Source organism: Seriola aureovittata, chromosome 23 (assembly GCF_021018895.1).
Source record: "Seriola aureovittata isolate HTS-2021-v1 ecotype China chromosome 23, ASM2101889v1, whole genome shotgun sequence".
Lineage (NCBI taxonomy): Eukaryota > Metazoa > Chordata > Actinopteri > Carangiformes > Carangidae > Seriola > Seriola aureovittata.
The window spans coordinates 6,301,788-6,321,333 of NC_079386.1; the positions used below are offsets into that span (position 1 = coordinate 6,301,788).

The 19,546-nt window shown below is 40.4% G+C and overlaps 1 protein-coding gene and 3 non-coding genes across 6 annotated transcripts in view; 1 reads left to right on the forward strand and 3 right to left on the reverse strand.

The window, feature by feature from the left end:
• The first annotated feature begins 1,595 nt into the window (after nt 1-1,595).
• m1ap (meiosis 1 associated protein) overlaps nt 1,596-19,546 on the forward strand; it is a 37,474-nt gene continuing 19,523 nt past the window's right edge. The window contains exons 1-5 of one of the 3 annotated variants that reach the window (XM_056369399.1): nt 1,596-1,757; nt 1,990-2,029; nt 4,782-5,045; nt 5,205-5,405; nt 8,555-8,726. In XM_056369399.1, coding sequence (XP_056225374.1) covers nt 4,782-5,045; nt 5,205-5,405; nt 8,555-8,726 — 637 coding nt within the window. In that variant the 5' untranslated portion in view covers nt 1,596-1,757; nt 1,990-2,029. Of the gene's footprint in view, nt 1,758-1,819; nt 2,030-4,781; nt 5,046-5,204; nt 5,406-8,554; nt 8,727-19,546 lie in introns of those variants that run through there. The other 2 variants (XM_056369397.1, XM_056369398.1) reach the window with 2 other exon arrangements.
• Nucleotides 16,881-16,952, reverse strand: trnaa-cgc (transfer RNA alanine (anticodon CGC)). The gene has a single exon. It is a non-coding gene; the product is annotated as a tRNA-Ala (tRNA).
• Nucleotides 17,755-17,826, reverse strand: trnaa-cgc (transfer RNA alanine (anticodon CGC)). The gene has a single exon. It is a non-coding gene; the product is annotated as a tRNA-Ala (tRNA).
• trnaa-cgc (transfer RNA alanine (anticodon CGC)) lies at nt 19,402-19,473 on the reverse strand. Its single transcript has one exon. It is a non-coding gene; the product is annotated as a tRNA-Ala (tRNA).

Here is a 19,546-nt window from a genome sequence, read left to right on the forward strand (position 1 = left end):
GAAATAGCGCAAGAAACACGCTAGACTGAAAAAGCAACTAGTGTGCAAAGTAAGAGCTAAAACTACCAGGCAAACTTTTCCCCAATCCCCCTCAGTAAATCAAAAAGGCACAGCGGATTAGTGCACTGTCGCAAAGCTCCTATTGACCTAGAAGTGTGTGTGTGTTTATCACAACTAAATTAGGAGGCACATGTGTGTATTTTATGACCTGTGTGTACGCATTTGTAGTTGTGCGTCTGTGCGAAAGAGCGATTAAGCTGCAGTCATATCGGTACACCTAATCCCCTTACATGGGGCCTTCATATTTGAGACGGAAAACTCAACATCCGTCTCAGTGGAAGATCCTCATAGTGAAATCTATGCATCCCAGTGTTCGCCTTATTCACAGCATATACATAATGGATAAAATTAGAGCTTTGAGTACTGACAGGCAGGTGGGACGTAGAAGAGGAGGAGTGAGGAGGCACTGAGTGAATGGGGAGTAGAGAGTGTGAGGAGTGTGTGGACATGTTTGTTTAACAGTGTAACTAGGAAGGAAGTAAAGAAAGGAAGGAGAGCAGGGTGGAGGATTGCCAGAGCCTTCACGAAGCCACTGCCCAACCAGCGACATTAATCCTCGATCATGTGGTCACACACACAAACACATAATGTGCTTTTAAATCAGGACTTCCACTGGGAAAATTTAACTGGAAGTGGTTTTGCCAGGTACAGAGAGTTGGCAGAAGTTAGTTTTCCTGTCACAAATACACATACACACACACACACACACACACACACATACACACACACACACACACACGCCTCATCTTATCTCCCATAAGCAGATGTGCATGTTACACATTTCTTCATGTCAATCTCATGCACATTGAGAAAGCAATATGTTTGCACAGTGTGTGTGTGTGTGGGGGGGTACATGTGACTGTGCATCAATCAGCTCTCATTTCACAACCCAGCATTCACCAAAGCCTCTTACATAGACCACAGCACTTTACAAAGCCCCTTCATACACAACACTCACACACACACACACACACACACATCAAAACCCCATCTCATCAACCTTTCATATCTTGATTGTACCTTCATGATGGCTTGCTTTGAAAGTCCCTCTTTCCTTTTCCCTCTCTCTCACACACACACACACACACACACACACACACACACACACACACACACACACACACACTGGCCATTGGAAAGCACTTGAATTGAAAAGGCCAACAACCGGGAGCAAATTTCCATATCACTCTTTCACTATGTCCCTGCACCCTGGCCTCTCATTTATCTTTTTCTCGATTCATCTATAAATAATGAATCGAAATAAACACATGGAGGGAGGGCAGGACAGGATGCAAAAATTTTGAAATAAACTTGGCAAAAACTTTTGGGATTTTTTTTTTTCTATCTGACATAAGAGAGAGGCAGTAGGTTACTTTGAGTTGTGGTGTTTATTTGTTTTATGTGTGTTTATCTTACTGATTTCTCAGATGTAGCAGATGCTCAATACTTTTTGTGAACACTACTAAGTTCTATAAATACTGTTATTGAACATGTGAACTTTGTGGCATTCTGGGTGAACTGCTTTCCAATGAAGTCTAAATTATTTCAAGATGCTATGGGTTTGGTTGATGACATCATAAAATAGTGAGAGAGAAAAAAAACTTGCAGCCCTATTTATTCCACACTCTTTCTAACTAATTCATCAAAGGAACATGGATTTGACAGTGAATTTAGCTTTAAGTTAAAATTTCTGCATGGTAAGTACTTAAAGGTATTGAGTGATACATCTAGCAATAGACAATCTTCGACGGACAAACGCTGCGCAACCAAACGTATTTACCTGTTGCCTCCAGCTAGCGTTAGCCTGCTTAGCTAGGAAACTGTTAGCTTACTACATATTTAGTTAAAAGTTCGTGGTTGTTGTTTTCCTTGTCATATCGTTCTGATACTTTCCAAAATATTGTATATTTACCCCATTTACTGTTCCAGCAGAGGACAACTACAGCTGGAGGAACTTAACCTAGCTAAGGTAATTTGCTTAAATGTCAGTTAAGCTAGCAAAAGTCAGTTATAAATATAAAAGCAACAGAGCTGACACGAATCCATTCTGTATAGTTTTTAGCTTTTACACATATATTCCTTTACCAATTAATGTTTTGTTAAAAGAGTTAAATTCTACAAGATTTACCTTCATTTTATCAAGCTGCTCAACATTTAATCTGTTATTCTCCTAAGCTTTTCCAACATTTATATAACTTATGTTGATGCTTGATGATATGGCCAACATGGCTCATCACACATTTAGTATACACACACATAGACACCCATGTGTGTGCATACTGTATGTATGATGACACCCACGTTTTACTCTAATGTAGAGCTGCATAGTACAGGAAAGTTTTTAATTCACACAGTTTATACCGTTTTCGTCATAGTATGTATGATGTTGAAGCGAAGGAATTGAGCTGAGCTGGCACCAACCCAATACAGGTGTTGCCCTGCAAACAGAGGCTGTATTATTTTTCTATGGGGCTAAATCCTATTGAATGTATTTATGTTTACACAGAGGGTGGTCTAAGAGATGATGCAAGATCAAAGTAGTGAATGTGAAAGACGTGTGATCTTGGTGGTGAGAAGGATAGAGTTCTGCTCAGAAAGTGGGGACTGAGTCAGAGACAGATGAGGAGGGCACAAGATCAAACGACAAACACACACTTTCACACAGTATGCCCTTTATATTGGGTCTTACTAGTAAAATAGCTCTTCTCTGTGAAGATCGGAACAGAGCACGGCTTCAGGACAGTGGATTTCAGAGCCTGGATGATAAAGAGTGCTCAGAGCTCAGATTTCAATAGTACAGGATTAGTTCTGTCAGTTCTTTGAGTCCAGGCTTTCAGGTGTGTCTTATGAGACTTGGTACCTTGGTCGACGTTTAGTTGCGGGCATCAGCAGGCCAATATGATAGTGTTTGTGCCTGTGTGTGTGTGTGTGTGTGTGTGTGTTTAAACCCTGTCACAGACAAATCATGTGAAGCAGGCCCGGTGGCAGATTCATGGCAACATGATGACAGAAAGCTGAAATACTCCATCCGCCTTTAAATTAATTCATCACTCAAATATGAAAGGGAATTTGTAAACAAAATTAGAAATGCACTACCCAGACCATGGACACAGGCAGATTAAAGCTTTTTGCTTGTGTTTATACTATTGCCAGTCTAGTTCCAACCAACCACTGTGAAGAAGCGTCCCTGCTCCAAAGTAGTTGGGTTAGAAGTAAATACACATAAATAGTTATGTTTAGGTATTGGATTAGAGATCTGAGGTATTATGCTTCATGGTTATTAAGTTAAGGGCTGTAAGTAATATTTTTTTCATTTTTATGTCCCAATAACTTATTCTATAATTTTTTTTTAAAGATAGTGAAAGATGCTGTTTGAAGTTTCCACAAGCCCAGTGTGACATCTTCAAATTGCATATTTGTCCAATAATCCAAAATCCAAAGATATTCCATTTACAGTGATATAAAAAATTGTATTATCATATTTGAGAAGCAGTGATTAGCGAATATGTGGTTCAAAAATTATTACTGATTGCTTAATCAACTTAGCATTTCAGTCTGTTATCTGTACATTAGTATACTGGTCTACAGCTATGAATTGTTCCTCAAAGCAACTTTAATGAAATGACAAAAAGCCACCAAAACATGTGTCATAGTCTTGCGGAAACTGAAGCGTAGTCTGTTGCCTTGTTCTCATCCATTCAGGTGGAATGAAATGACTAAAGTAGGGCGTCAATGATGTTGCTAAATAGGGAGTTTCCCTTCAGTAATGATGATGATAGTGTCTAGATGGAGTAATTGGCAATTTGAAGATGTCCCCTCATGCTTTAGGACAATTGATTGATGTGTTAATTGAAAAGATTCAGATTCATAGAAATAATCACAAGTTGCAGTCCTAATATTAGTATTGATACAGCACTGTTAGTAAACCCAGCTCTCTGTATATGCTCCATTTTATCCATATTACTTTTGACAACACTGATTCTCTGTGTTTATCCTGTATCTACAATGTCATCAATATTTCAAATTATTATAATAACATGTTATTATGTAATTATCACATATAACTCAGCTCGTTTAGCACAAAGTGAGAGTCAGCTCTGTGTATTAAACTCTCAGGGAACTTGACCACTTGAGGGAGAATGTTCACCCCAGGATAAAATATGTTGTCCTCTCTGCATATGCATTAGCCAATATGCAGAGAGGACAGTACTGTACAGTGCTCTGTGATGCTCTGGATAACTTCTTGTCCCTGGCCTTAGAACTTTCTGGTCTGCAGATGGTTTCTCTACATCTCTCAGCCAACCCTATCTTTAAGTCATTATTGCACAAAACCTACTTTACTGGTAACAGCCTCAGATGTTAGGAAAATTTATGTTAAAACCAAACTACTTATAACCCAGATTATTACATAATTTTCCATGTTCATCAAACCCTATTTATTCATATTCTATTTATGGTAGAGGTTACTGGAGATGATCAGGACTTTAGCTAATATACTTTTAATAAATATCGTTGACTGCATGATGTGATTATCATTACAGGGCAATGGATAATCATTACATATTCACCTCGATTTGATATTTTGTAAACATCTGAGAATATTTTTGTGCTTGTTTACCTCTAACATCCGGGGTAAAATCTGGCTTCAGATGTTTTCATTATACCTTTCACCATTTTCTTTGTCACTGAGTACCATAGTATTTTCTATTTCCTGTTTTCAGATGTCCATGGACAACAGAAAGAGGCCAGCGGCTTCCTCCAACTCTGGGAACTTTGCTTTCTGTTCCTCGTCATTCCGGCGTCAACCAGCCAGGGTCCTGATCGTGGAGGCACTGCCTCCATGTTGGTCAGAGACCTGCACGGTGATCTGTGATGCTCTGGATAACTTCTTGTCCCTGGCCTGTAGCCTGGATGGACCATGTAGGATACCGCTACTCAGTCTGTACGCCATCAGCCGGCAGCAGGAATGCCTACTGCCATTTGCGGTAAGATAGATGAAGTATTTCTAAAAAGGAATTTGTCTTTTCTATTAGTGTTTTTTCTTGCACCTTCTCTCTCACCCCTCTTCCTTTTGTTGTTTTCCGTCACCCACATTATCTCTCACTTTTATCCCTTTTTTCTCTTCTTCCCCTCTCTATTTTTAGCAGGTTCGTGGTAACTTGGCCAGGCTGCACTCCTGCGTGGAGGAGCTGAGGTCTATTCCAGGTGAAGGCTGTGTCAGGGGAGCAGCCAGAGGAGGCGAGCTGCTGCGTCAGGCAGTGCTGGACAGTCTACAACAGTTTAAACAGTACATCAGGCATACCAGCACTGGAAACCAGGCCAACAGCAACAACACATCTGTGGAGGTGAGCATAGATTGACCTTGTTTGTGCACAAATAGCACAATGAAAACATTCAGTTCCAATGTTATTCTCATTAAAATCATGGCTAAAAGAAAGATATTTGTCTTGGTGAGTTATTTGCTGTGTGGCTTTTAATTGTGCTGGTGCTTATAGAAGCAACAGCACATGCTACAACTCAAGCACAGAAGTACAGTCTTGTGAATGATGCTGATGAGTTTTTTAAAGACATGCGTCTCAGGTTGACTATAAACGGTTGTGAAAGTTAGTCTATCATAGGCTGGCATAATTCTTCAAACAAAATTAAAGCTGGTGTGTTTTAGGAGGCTTTTAAACCATTGTTCATTAGAGTACTGAGAGTAATTGTCATTCACTCACTGTGACTCAATGTCTGGTCATTTATTGTCACAAAGCTTTACTTAATGTTAAAGTGTTAAAGTGCTGCTTGATCAGTTGCTACATGGAAATACAGTTAACATGTTAACAAAGCAAACAGTACCTCCTGGGCTGTGAATAACATAAATACAGTTGAATGCTGTGTGATTGGCTATATTGAAATTGAAAATGTTAGATCCCTGAAAGGATTAGGCAAAAAAAGTTGTTTCCGTAAGTTTACTAATGTACATAAACAAAAGCTCAGTTTTCCTCATCCACAGTATGTGAGGTCATAACATTACAGAACAGTAATCGCACTGAGCTCCAAACTGTCCTGAAACAACAGAGGCATGTCTGTCTCTAGGACAGTAAAACTGCATCGGCCTGAACATGGAATTAGATAACAATAGCTCACAGTACAGAAACCGCTTTGTCAGTTTTGCACATCTTTATTGATTATGAAGTAATTTCCTCCAAATATCTGGCTGTTTTTTATCTCTTTATATCCACCTCTTCAGCTGCAGCATGCTCAGACTGAATAGATCCCTTTTAATATTCAAGCTTTGTACTTCATGCTAATGTAGTGAAGAGGCTCCACTTATACCTGTTAAATAGCTCTCTTCAGGTACAATTTACTGTATTTAGCAACTACAAAAAACATAGTGAATTATGAATCTCATTAGCATGTTGTTAAAAGCTTTAACAGTCCATTATAGTGGCTGACAACTCTTCACATATCAGACAGTCCAATTAAAACCAGTTCATGTACATTTTCAAATGTGTCTTTCTCATCTGCTGCGGAGCCACCTGTTTAGAAAGAGCTGCAAAACTGACATGAGATAAGCTTCAGAAGTTCTTAGTGCCTTCCTGCTAGAATATCCATTCAGCTATCACTTCTAACACGCAAATCCATTGAGTGTACAAAATTTTTAAACAATTGCAAATCCTAGTGTAATCTGTCTCCACTCACTTATGCACATCGCTTCATTATGATTGAAGTGGATAGAATTGTTGATATCAATAAAAGATCATAGCTGCAACTTGGATGCAGCACATTTTATGGAACTATTAATTCTTATTCATGTTATGTAACTCAAAGCCAGCTTTAGGCTAATACTCCAGTTCCGGGCTCAAAACCTGAGACTCAGATACAACATTTTTGATGTCAGCAAATTACAGTTAAGAGGAAGAGGAATATTAGCTGACATTATTGAAAGTGTCTCATTTGTTAAATTTAAGTGTTGGACATATGGGGAGCCAGTTGAGACAGGAGCCAGTCACTGCCCTTCTTGTTGAATTTGAACAACTTGTCCTCTGGATACAAGGCTCTGGGTCGTTGATGAGGATTTCTCAAATCCAGCCAGCTTTATTGGGGAGCTCTGGACAGATGATTACACTAAGACCCACTGTTTCCGACAGCAGCAGATATGAATAGCACTATTAGGAGGCAGAGCGACATTAAGCAGAGACATGACACTGTGTGTGTGTCTGTGTGTCTGTGTGTGTGTGTGTTGCTGATCCACTTGTACAGTACACATTTTCATTCATGGACGTTTTCGAAAGTTCACGTGTGTGTGTGTGTGTGTGTATGTGTGTGTGTGTGTGTGTCCTCCTTGATGATGTGCATCAGGCGTCAGCAACAGATTCTACTTTTGGCTAAACAGCAGGAAGCAGAGAGCAGATCCCATCAATAATCACATTATAATCATCATTTACTGCTACTGTTAATGTGATTCAGTCGGGTGCTTAACATCAGCCTAACATTAGTTTATCTGTTTCCTATGCAAACTATTTTCATCTCTCATCATCAGGAAGATGTTGTCTTTTGTGTAAATGTTCTGCAGAAATCTTAATTATCAGAAAATTAATGGATTACTAAAAATAACATTTTGCAGTCCATAACCAGCTGTGTTGTTCATTTGTGTCATGACAGTGAGATGACGATGATGACGATGGCTCCAGATACAGAAAGCTTTAAAATTACAGATCATACAGCAAAAGGGCAGTTAAAGCCGAGTTTTTTCTCATTAAGTGGGTCAGTGTAGATTTGTGTCATTGTTACATATGTGCGTGCCACTTTTCTGTTAGGGTGGGAGTTTGCTTTACTGCGACTAAGACAACATTTCTGGCACTGTCTACTTAATTTAGTGACTGTAATTCACTGTATGTCATGGCCCCAAACTCAGAAACATTACAGTCAGAGCCCAGGAATGCTTTGTTGTGGTGATTTTGTGTTCTGCACTTCTGTAGATGTGACAACTTGTAAAACAAACTTTCATGACGCCAGCTGGAACAATTCAAAAGTACGCTTCTGGGGAATAGTTGTGGGGAGGGACATCAATGTGGCCTGATAACAATACAATTAAAAGTGACAGAGGTTGTTAAGTGTGGTTGTGGAAGAGCAGCAGTGTTGGTTTGCGTCAAAGTAGTGGGATGGAGAACACTTAAGATAGTGGAATATGAATGTTGGTGTGGCCCCAGTGAAACATTAAGCTGTGTTGCAGTAATCTTAGGGCCTAATGAAAGCGATCAATCAGTCAGTCGATAAAACACAAGCCACCTTTACAGCTACCGGCCTAAATGCTGAAGTTTCACAGCTTCTACTGCCTCAGGGCGGTCAAGATTTCCCTGTGTGGAAGCTCCACTTACATTGAACCTTGTGCTCCTCTAGATGGATTCATCCATTCTGCACGGGGATGTCACTGTAAACTATTTGTATTCTAGTCCTTTTTGTTTCCTGTTTACTGGGGCATTTTTGCATTTCCTCACTATATTCCCAGGTTACTGTGGTGACCAGCCAGCCAGGGAAGGGCATTGTCCATCATTTAGAGACAGGTCTCAAAGATGCTGACCTGGTGCCACTAAAGCGGCTCCTGGTTGTACAGATCGGCACTGCAGGAGACTGGGGCCAGGACACTCCCTCACCTGAAGCCACATACGCTGAGACTGAAGGTAGGAGACAGACATACATAACATGCAGACACAAACATACACAGTTAGCACAGTTACTGTTCATGTAAGCCTGGGACATAAACACACCCACGCTGCTGTCAGTACAGGAGGATTAATGCACACAGTCAAACAACTTGAAGGAGGTCTGTTATCTATTTCCTGAGCAGACTTTCCTCCCCCCTCCTCTGTGTTTTCTTAATCATCTTCAGTTGAGTTGTGTAGCGTTGACCCATTTATTACACTGTGTTTTTTCTGTTTGCCACATATCTGCACTCAACGCTCAACACTGGAGACATGTCACAATTTATAGAACTTGGCTCTAATCCAAACATTTGCCAATCCCCTCAGAGAGCCTCATTTCAAAATGATATGTCATTACATGAAGGTTCAAGTGGTGTTGCCTGGGTAAGTAGAGAGTGCAGTGTGGATTGGATAGAAATGAAGGGGAGTTAAAAGAGAGAAATGGAAAGTGAGAAAGAAACTAAGACAAACATACAGGGAGGAGAGAGAAGAAAAAAACAAGTTTAAGAGAGAGGGGTGTGGTAAACTCAAGCAGTAAAGTCTCGCTCATAAAAATATTTATGCTCCATCTAAAATATTTATTCCATGGTGATTAATAGTTACTGTATCAGTGGAGAAGATGACTTGTTTTCTCACAAGCGTTTGAGACCTTGGAAACACGATGCTAATGATGTTGCGAGTTTTAACTCACTTGACAAGATTATGTCAGATATATAATCCTTCCTGCAACCTTGTTTATTGTCATAACCCCCCCCCCCCCTTTGTTATTTCTACATCATATCTAAGGTGAAATGTGAGATTTCTCCCTGTTGTCCTCAGTAAACGGAGGCCCTGTTTCACTTTGGGAATATTTCTTGGTTTATAGTGGCCTTTCAAAAACAGAGCTACTCGGTCGTGGTAAAATAAATGTGCTATAAAATGGGTTGCCGCTTGTGAATTATCAGTATCAAATATCAGTCCACGCTAGCCGCAGAGCTATCAGTGACCACAATGGAAATAAGACCTTGCCATTGTAGTGCTATCCTGTTTTCTATGGTCAAATAAACTAAACTAAACTAAAGCAGAGGCGATAGATAAAGAATGAGCGGAGGACCTTTTTGTATTGTTTAAAACAAAGGATATTCAATTTAATGTCACATGACACCTTAAGGAGTCCCGAGGCAAATCTAATCGGTCACCAGATTAAAGGAATAAGAAAGGAAAAAATCTTTGTTCCACAAAAGGAATATGCAAAATAATCCCACTTCTATCTCCACCCGCCTCTCAGCTGCTGCAGCTCCAACTGTACTCATAAAACACACAAACCTCTATTTTTTTGTGTTTTGCTAGCTACTGTACGCTACATAATGGCAGGCGATATGTTGTTATTCGGGCATTCATGTTCAAACTGGAAAAACTTGTTTCACCAAATGGGTAGCCCTTGATGCCCATGAGGCGTGAGCATGCTGTGTGTGTGTGTGTGTGTGTGTGTGTGTGTGTGTGTGTGTGTGTGTGTGTGTGTGGTGTGTGTGTGTGTGTGTGTGTGTGTGTGTGTGTACAGTCTGACAGTAAAAATGTATCTAGCGTGAACTCTACAGGAATTACAAAGTATGTGTCTGTGCAGCAGTGACTCTAGGACAAGTAGTCCAAGTCCTTTGTATATATTATATTCATCGATCAGTATGAGTGGTGTTTATTCCCGTCTCTCTCCGGTGTTTAATATAAAAGCAGTCGTTCAACAAAGCGATGTTTGGAATGGAGCCTTGGCGACATGGTTTTATAGTGACCGCAGTTTGACGATAGTGAGATTGACACCATTTTAGCTGCTGTGATGCCAGTGGGACCAGATCTCTGCTTTCTTCCACAGAGTTGTTTTCTCAGAAGTGTTTATAGTTTCAGTGCTTGAAACACAATCATCACTCTAACGCTTTGATACTACGGCCTACACCCTCTTAATTATGTCAACACTCGTGGTTGAATACACCATCTATGTCCCACATAAAGCTGTTTTATTAAAATGTCTTTCCACCGTGGAGAAAACTGGATTGTTGCTGCCATAACATCTCTACACAGAGTGCTATTGATTCTACTAGTGTTTGTGTTGCTTAAGCTCAGATCTTCTCTACTGTGTTGGCGTTCAAAAATGATGGATGTTTTCATACCTGCTGTGTAACAGAATTGTCAGTCTGAATGTGAATCTTTCTGAGTTTTCTGTCACCATCAGTTTTCTCATAAATACAAAATGTTACAACTGAGAGACTTCGATACACGACAGATAATATAACAGCTTTTCCTGTTTCTTCTTCTTCTTTTGTTTAATGTGATACCAATTTGCTGTAGAAATCACTTGTTTGAAAAAGGTACCTTCAGATACCTCCATAAATATGGGCCCACAGAGTCATTTTGTATGAAAACCAGTGTCCTGAATGTACTTTGTATGATATTTCAGTCTGTGACATTATTCACAGTAAAGCCCCCAACATTTCTGATGAGGCTCTATAAGAATCAGCAAACACAGGAAAGGGAATGGGGTCAGAACTGCATCCAAGAGCTACAGTGACCTCAGAGTTCATCTGGCAGTAAAAGTGAAGCAGGCTTAAATCAAAGATAAGAAGTTTAACTGTCTAGCCAATATGGATTCTACTCAGACTTACTGGATGTTCAAGAAAGGTTCTAAATTGTGTTTAAAAGTAGTTCAGGCACTTCTACTGAAACCCGAGTGAAAGTTCAACTGGGTTGTTTACTGTGGTAGAAAAAACACCTGCCGTTAGAGTATAACCAACAAGGGAGGATGCAGAGACGTTCATAAATGACTGCACAGAAAGACACTTCTGTTTCGAATTTCTTTTGTTATTCATCTGGGTTAATATCATTTTCATGGCCTTGAGGGACCGTGCAGCAAAACTTTGCTCATCAGCCGTGGGATGTGACAAACGCTCTGAATGGCTGAATGACTCATTGTACAATTTTGCTTTCAATTTGTACAGCACTTTGTAATTTTGGCTGTGAAAAGGGACATGTAACTTAATAAATCAATCCTAATACGCTAACATTTAGGAAGCAGTGTTGAGTCTGGGAGTACTCTGGCATCTGGACGCCTTGTGGAATCTTAATCATGTGCGTGTGTGTAGGATGATGGGTGGGAATGTTCTGTGAGAGGGAGAGATCGCAGCAAATATGTCTTACTTAACACCAGACTATTTATTTTAGCTGTGTGTCAGTTAGTCCATGGAGTACCATATATTATAGGAAGTGGGTGGGGTATCCATTTTTCGTTCTGTACTAATCTGAGAACAAAAGTCATAACTAATCTTTTCAGTCTCTCTGTCTCTCTCTGTATCATGATCATCAGTCATTGTCTTATCTCACGGCAGGAAGAGGGGTCACAGCTCTTATCTAGAAGAAAGTGTATTGCACAATTGTGTGTGTGTGTGTGTGTGTGTGTGTGTGTGTGTGTGTGTGTGTGTCTGTGTCAAGTTAAAACAAACAAGTTAACACACAGTGCAGTGTGGCTGCTTGATGGAAACATTAGTGAGAGGACAATCGTGCAAATTGTGCAAAAGTGTGTGATTGAGATGCCAAATATTTTGTCTTTTTTTCTTTTTTTTTTTTTACTGGCAGCGCAACTGTGAGATCTGTGTTTGTATGCTCAATTTCACACTTTAAGATTGCAGATATTATTGTAAAGTGTGCATTTTGTTTGGCCTTCACTTTTTGCAAAGAGCTTTTTAAAAGGTGTAGGTTTAGGTCAAAGGCTAGGATAAGGGTTGAGGTGAAGCAGTTGCAATGGTTAAGGTTAGGTAGCTTGGGGGTGCATATGTCAGTAAAAATGTGCAAGTGTGTGTGTCTGAAGGCCAACGCCTTGATAAGCATCCTGTTTTTGTTGAAACTCAACCAGTGTATCCTTGAGTCCCAGGTCTGTTCCGTAATTGTACATTTGAGCAGCAGGGAGAAGATCCAGAAATGGGTCACAGAGCGAGAGGAGCAGAGTGAGACTGAGACGAGAATGATTATGGCTCCAGTGGTTTTGGTTTTTCTCCTCACAGCTGAGCAGACAAGTTGTTGACTGAATCAGAGTCAACAAGTTATAACACACTAGGGATTAGGCATAGTCACTGCCAAAAGCAGTTTATTTCCATTGTTTAGATTGATCACAGAGAATTGAAATCGCATTGTTTTTCCTTAGCAACAGAATATTTTAAAACATGATTACTATATCTCAAGAGTACCATATATTTTCAAAAAACATCCTGTTCAAATTTTTCTCATTATGATTATTCTCATAATCTCAATATTCAGATTTACATTTTCTGCAAAAACCAGTCATTGCAACTTCTTTTTTCCTCATGGTAGATGTATAGGATACTGTGCTGCAACAGCTGTTGCAGACAAAACATAAGGTCTATAAGTGCTTCCTTTTTTTTTGCATTAGGCATTCCCCACAGAGATGTGGCTCCTGCACACTAATAGACATTGTAGAAGAGCCTTACTTTTATTATCCCCCATGGTGAAACTGAGGTCAGAGTTTGATGAAAGTATAGGAAATGAAGTATTTCAACATTTTAAAATAACACTGACCAGTCAAAAGGGGCTGATCAGTCAAAATAAAGTTATTACTGATTGTTCTAGGGGGGTGTACATATTTATAGTGTATTTATTTCCTGTTGACCTGTTGATCTAATTAATTCAAACTAGTCACTTTACAGCTGTTGAGTTTACAGTCGCAATTTTCAAACACATCCACATCTCAATGACAAAGTAGAGGAATGAAGGAATAGAGGCAGAGGAGAGGGGGAAGTAAAGAACCGTGTTGAAGCACAGGGAGAGACAGAAGGATACAGACAAATACAAAAAGATGTTGACAAAGAGAGGAAAACAGAAAGAAAGATGATCAGACAGAACAGTGACAGACAGTCATCGGTAACAGTACCAGTAGGTGGGCAGGTGTCCTCTGGCCCTTTGCCTGATTGAGGCCAAGGAGAGGAGGTGGCATCGCTTGAGGCTGACTGTGGTGCTGGCACTAACCCAAAGAGCTTTCCGGTTGCCAGACCTGCTGTATTTTTTTGCTGGAGTGTGTCTCTCCTCCTTAGCTCCTTCATGAATTATTGCCCCATCTGTGCTGTAACTTTGCCCCAGGAGAGTTGGCTGGAAAGTTACCACCTAAACACTCAGTCACACTTGCAAAGATCCAAAGTAGCCAAGAGGATGCAGGATTCAGCGTACTCTCCAGTCTCCGGTTTATCAGTGACATGAGGCGAAACTGTGAAAAATGTTTCATATGAATCGGTCCAATCTGGGATGAATATACCCACAAATCCTGTATTCTGTTTTAAAAAAGGTCTGTGTCTTTAGTACAAATAGTTATTTTGTTAAGAGAAACCACAGATTGCATCTTTATCTGGAGATGTTTGAACCCATACATGCAAGGCCTGCACTCTACCACTGGGGCAGACCCCAGGATGCATCGTGTACCGCCCCTTTCAGAGAGCAGATACATGATGAAATGAGTCTACTGAAGGCATGTTCACCCCACACAGGACCCATACACATGAAACAGCGTTCAGAGGTTGCCATAATAAGATTAGACTCCAGTCAATGCAAATCACAGTACATAGAATTACACTGAAAGCACATTTCTAATTTCACTCCTCCCTCTCTGTCCATATACCACAAGCTTATTCTCACTTGCCCACATGTTTCTGTTTGTTTCTACTTTTAGGGAGTTAGTTAATTATCCCTTCCTTGTAGTAAACCTCTGTCCTTAGCTTTGTAATGAGAACTAATGAATGTATATGCCCCTGACACTTCCTAAAATTCCTAATTATCTTAGAGGTTACATACTACACTTTTGTTTTTAGCAGCTAGTGAGCTAGCCACTTAGTGTTTGTTGCTGAAGGACTCAAACACTGTAACATGGAAAATCCAAGAGACAGAAAATTGGGGTCTGCTTACTGCGAGTAAGGAGCAGACAATACGAGGGATGAATTGGATCCATCATGCATTCTGCAGGCCAAAGGAAGTCCCTGCCAGTCTTAGCAGTGCAATAATTTCCTCCCTTCACACTAGAGAAATATGTCCAAGTCCCCCCGTCTGCTGCTGCTGCGTGTGTGTGCGTGTGCGTGTGTGTGTGTTCATTACTGTTATGCCCCAGTCTAGGGGGGCCCTAGGACACAACATGAATTAGCCCCATCTTCCCCAAGTCCCAAGTAGCCACCACAAAGATTCGTTGAATATAAAGAAAATGATTTATTAACATAAAAGTTTCTTTTGAACATATAGAAAATAAATATTTAGGTTAGGCTTCAGGGTGGACTAAGGCCAACATAATAAACATAATCGCTCTGTCTTGAAAATAAACAACTAAGCTCACCAAGGGAAAACAAATAACAATCAACTCACCTCCCTAACTAAATAAACAGGAAAAAACACCATAGAAACAAAACTGGCAGCCCACCCTTACTATTCAATGAAACAAAGAAACTACACAAACCTGAATTGCTGCACGGTGTGGCCAGTTGGGAGAAGAGGAAAACGAGACTGCGCCGGCGGCCATCTTGGCTCCTTATATACCAGGTGACCGGGGATGCAGCCAATCACCAACCAGGGTGCAGAGCCTTTCCCCCAATGACGGCGCGGCTGCGGCACACACCTATTTGCATACAAATGGAAAAAAACAGGAACACAGGGCACACACACATATATACAATAAACCACCTACAATAATGACCGCGGTCATAACAATTACAAAGAGACAGAGCATGTATCTCTGTGTCCATATTGTGGTTCTGGTGTTCATGTGCATATGCAATCTGTCGCATGCAGACATGCTAATTCACCCGCTTCCATTCAGGCTTGATTTCAAAATCATTTTTTAAAGTCTCGTTACACCTCTAAACATGCATCACACTGATTTGGCGTCACACAGGTAGACTATGTACATACATTCATGCAAATACAGACAAAACTTATATTTACTCTCAAGACAGAACCATCAGTTTCAAAAAGAAGCATCTTTTTTGGGTGTAAGGAAAGGTGTTATTTTTGCAAAGTCATCGTCAGCACTAGAGACACCCACTGTGATGGACAGCTGTGCTCGTACACACACACACACACATGCACACAAACAGTCTGGAGCAGCTACAGTGATAGATTACTACTGTCTGACTGTCTCCTATAAACACCTGGGCCTTGTCCCCTGAGCTGCATCTCTCTCTCTCTCTCTCTCCGTCTCCCTGAACCTGCATTAACCCAAACATCTTGACAGTGAACTGGAAGACATTTTGATATCCCTCATTTTTTGAAAAAGATACAGCTTCACTATCCCACAGTAAAAATCTGACTGCAAACTCCAACCTCAGGTCCAGAGCTCTGTCATGCAAAGTTATGGTGGCAATGTTGTATTTGCTCGTACTATCATATATGACAGTGCTTTGATTTGCATAAAGTCAATTTCAACACTATTGCATTGCATTCAAGCTTCATTTACTTGAGTCTCTGAAAAGAGAGAGAGACAGAGGAAGAAAGAAAGACAACAGAAAAAGAATGAACAAGGGCACCCCAGTAATGACAGTTTGGTCAATTGAGTGTCGAGCAACCTTCATAGTTTGACTCCTTCTTGCATGTCACACTTCTCTCTCTCCCCCCCCCCCCCCACATTTTCTCCCTGTTTCTCTACTACCACTACTGAATAAAGGCAAAACTAGAATTACTGCCTCGCTGTTGTATGCCTCCACCAACCAGCCAAGTTGCAGGAAACATGGTCACAATCTCCCTGTCCTTGAGTTATAATGTTGAATAAATAAACCATTTGGATATAAGATAATAATAATTTCATAGTTTTTCATAGTTTTATCCTATTAGACATTTGTGTCAAATTGTGTCATAATTAGCGTATGAATTCGTGAGTTGAATTTGTGTTTGTGAGGTCACAGTGACCTTGACCGCTAAATTCTAATCAGTTCGTCCTTGAGTCCAGGTGAATATTTGTGTCAAACCTGATAAATTCCCCAAGGTGGTCTTGAGATACCAAATTCAAGAGTCCAAGAACATGTTGTGAGGTCACAGTGGTGGTATGATCAGTAAAGCAATTTAAAGTGTCCCCAGGTGTTCCGGTCACACAATCCTGTAACAGGTTTTTATCCTAATGATCAGAAGTGGAGATGCTGGGGATTGAACCCAGGACCGCATACATGCGAAGCATGCACTCTACCACTGAGCTACATTCCCTATTTGTGTGCAACATAATTACATTTTAAATGGTCAAAAATACAAGCTGAAATACTGAAAATGTGCAAACTTCAAAACTGCAAGAGACAAGTGGCCGGAAAACCAAAAAACATAGTGCCTCTGGCCCTGGCTGTTGCCGGCGTGGAGCCGCAAGAAGTGTCATACACATGTCTGCTGAATGAAAGTGATACATGTATTTTTTTTTTTTACAATTGCTAAATCATCTTTCAAAATTCATACTGTTGTCACTGGCTGGCACAGACTTGACATATTGCTTTTGAACTCATGTAACGGGAAGTTAAAGCATTACTCCACAGAAAATGTCATTGTTCAATATCTTATTGATGATAGCGGTGCCTGTGTCAGGCTGTGATTCAGAAAAGTTCCCCTTCTGCTGATGTTTTTTCAGTGTTTTTCAGCGGAGACAACTTCAAAATATTTTGTAACTCTGACGCCATATGAGCAGCATGGTGAAGAAGATTCTGTTGAAAGTTAAATTAAGAAGTTGCATCATAAAGTAACTGTGGAGAAGGCACCCTGCGAACTGTTTTCAGCTAGGCTTAAGTCAGCCATTACCTTCAGATATATTATGGGATATTCTGAAAAAGACTTTTATTTTCTGAATGTTGCAATTGAAAGTACTTCCCTCTCACTAATGGCTGGCAAAGTCACAGAGACTATTTATGCGTTTCCCTGGGGAGTTCAGATCAGTAAGTCGATTTAGAGTGTCCCCAGGTGTTGTCCTCAGTTCAGCATAGTCACACACCCTCATGCATGTTTTTGGTCAAATGGTCATAAGAAGTGGAGATGCTGGGGATTGAACCCAGTACCTCATACATGCGAAGCATGCGCTCTACCACTGAGCTACATCCCCTGTTTATCTGGATCCTAGTTACATTTGTAAGTGTCAGAAATATAAGCTGAAATACTGAACTGCGCACACTACAAAAGTGAAAAAGGCAAGTGGCCCACACACTGTCCGTCACTTTTCAGCAAAATTCACTTGAATTATGTATGAACATAAGAATTTTGACTGATGAAGGTCTGAGGGCCAAACCATCATCTTCATATGGTCAGTTCAAGTGATGGACAGTGTATAGGATTCATTGCTTTTCTTTTCAAGTGATGAGTTTTTGATCTTACACACCTGTCACTCATCTTGTGCAAGAACTTTTTTGAAATTACGACCAAGAGATAAATGGCACCGGCCTCTCTCAGAAGATAGATCCTTTTTTTTTTTTCAACATAAAACTTTTGTAATTTCCCACAGCCACACTTTGGCAGGGATTGGCCAGATGTGCTTTTTTTTTTACACACCGTGTTTCACTGCTCAGTCACACCAACCGCCTCCGCGCTGGCAACAAAGAGAGATGGTGTACTTCCAGAGAGGAGGTGTGTGACAAAAAAATGATGAACCATAACATATATGTGTTGATAGCATGACTCTTCCTTCACCTCCATGTCAAATCTTTGAATTGAACCCTCCCAGTCGGGGGGGCGATGTTGCTACCTGTGTTACTTGTAAATGCAAGATATGCATAAATGCAATATAGTCTGTTTATATTCTATTTAATCCACAGCTTTCTCCTCACTGTGTCTTTTCACTTCACCTTCAAATGTAAAGTTCTACAAAAGTGCATTCTCCACATCCCTGATCCACAAACCATGGTAAACAACTCATATAATAGGTAAATGTTCAGTACAGTACGTGACTCTGCATTCCTTTTGCGTGCTTCTGTGTATATTAGTTTTTTTCACAGACTATTTAAATCTATATCCAAACAAGTGTGCTTGTGTATTTGTGTGTGTTTTAACCCTTTGCTGTCCTGTCAGAATTGCAGTATTATGAAAATCCATGTGACGCATGCTTCTCAAAAATCCCTTCAGGCGGCTGCCACAATCTGTTTCCCCCTCATCATATTCTGACAAATACTCATTCAAATACTTTTAGTCTTTTTCACGTCACTTCTCTGCTTTGTCAAAGCATTTATTTCATTTAAATACCTAGTTGCAAATCCCTCTCTAAGTGACAACACCGTCATTCCATCCACATATATTTAGCCCCTAAATCCAGCTTTCAAATGACAGTCTTTATTCTGTTTAAACACCATAAACACCAGACCTGTTATTGAGATTGCTTGTGGAGGTTGCGTATTATTCCTTCATTGATCTCTCCTCCATCCATCCTCCCATCTGCCTCACATCAATAACCTCCTTTATTGCCTTTCTAGTTTAGCTCTGAGCTTGAAGGTAAACATTTCCTCACACACGCATATCCTGGTTCCTCAGACAGTGTGCTACCGTCAGCAAGGGAGTGTGCTGTAGCCAGGACCACTTACTCGATAGCGCTGAACCACATCCATATGTCTTCATTTTCATCTTTGGCACACACTTATTTTATTTTCCTCAGCTAATAAATGCTAAAGAAGCTTGAGGTTAGAACTAAAGCTGGAGATGCTGGGGATTGATCCCAGGACCTCATACATGCGAAGCATGCGCTCTACCACTGAGCTACATCCCCTCTGTCAGCCTACAACTACGTTTCAACTTTAAACTAATAGATGGCTGAAGTGAGGCCTGGAGATCCTGGTTTC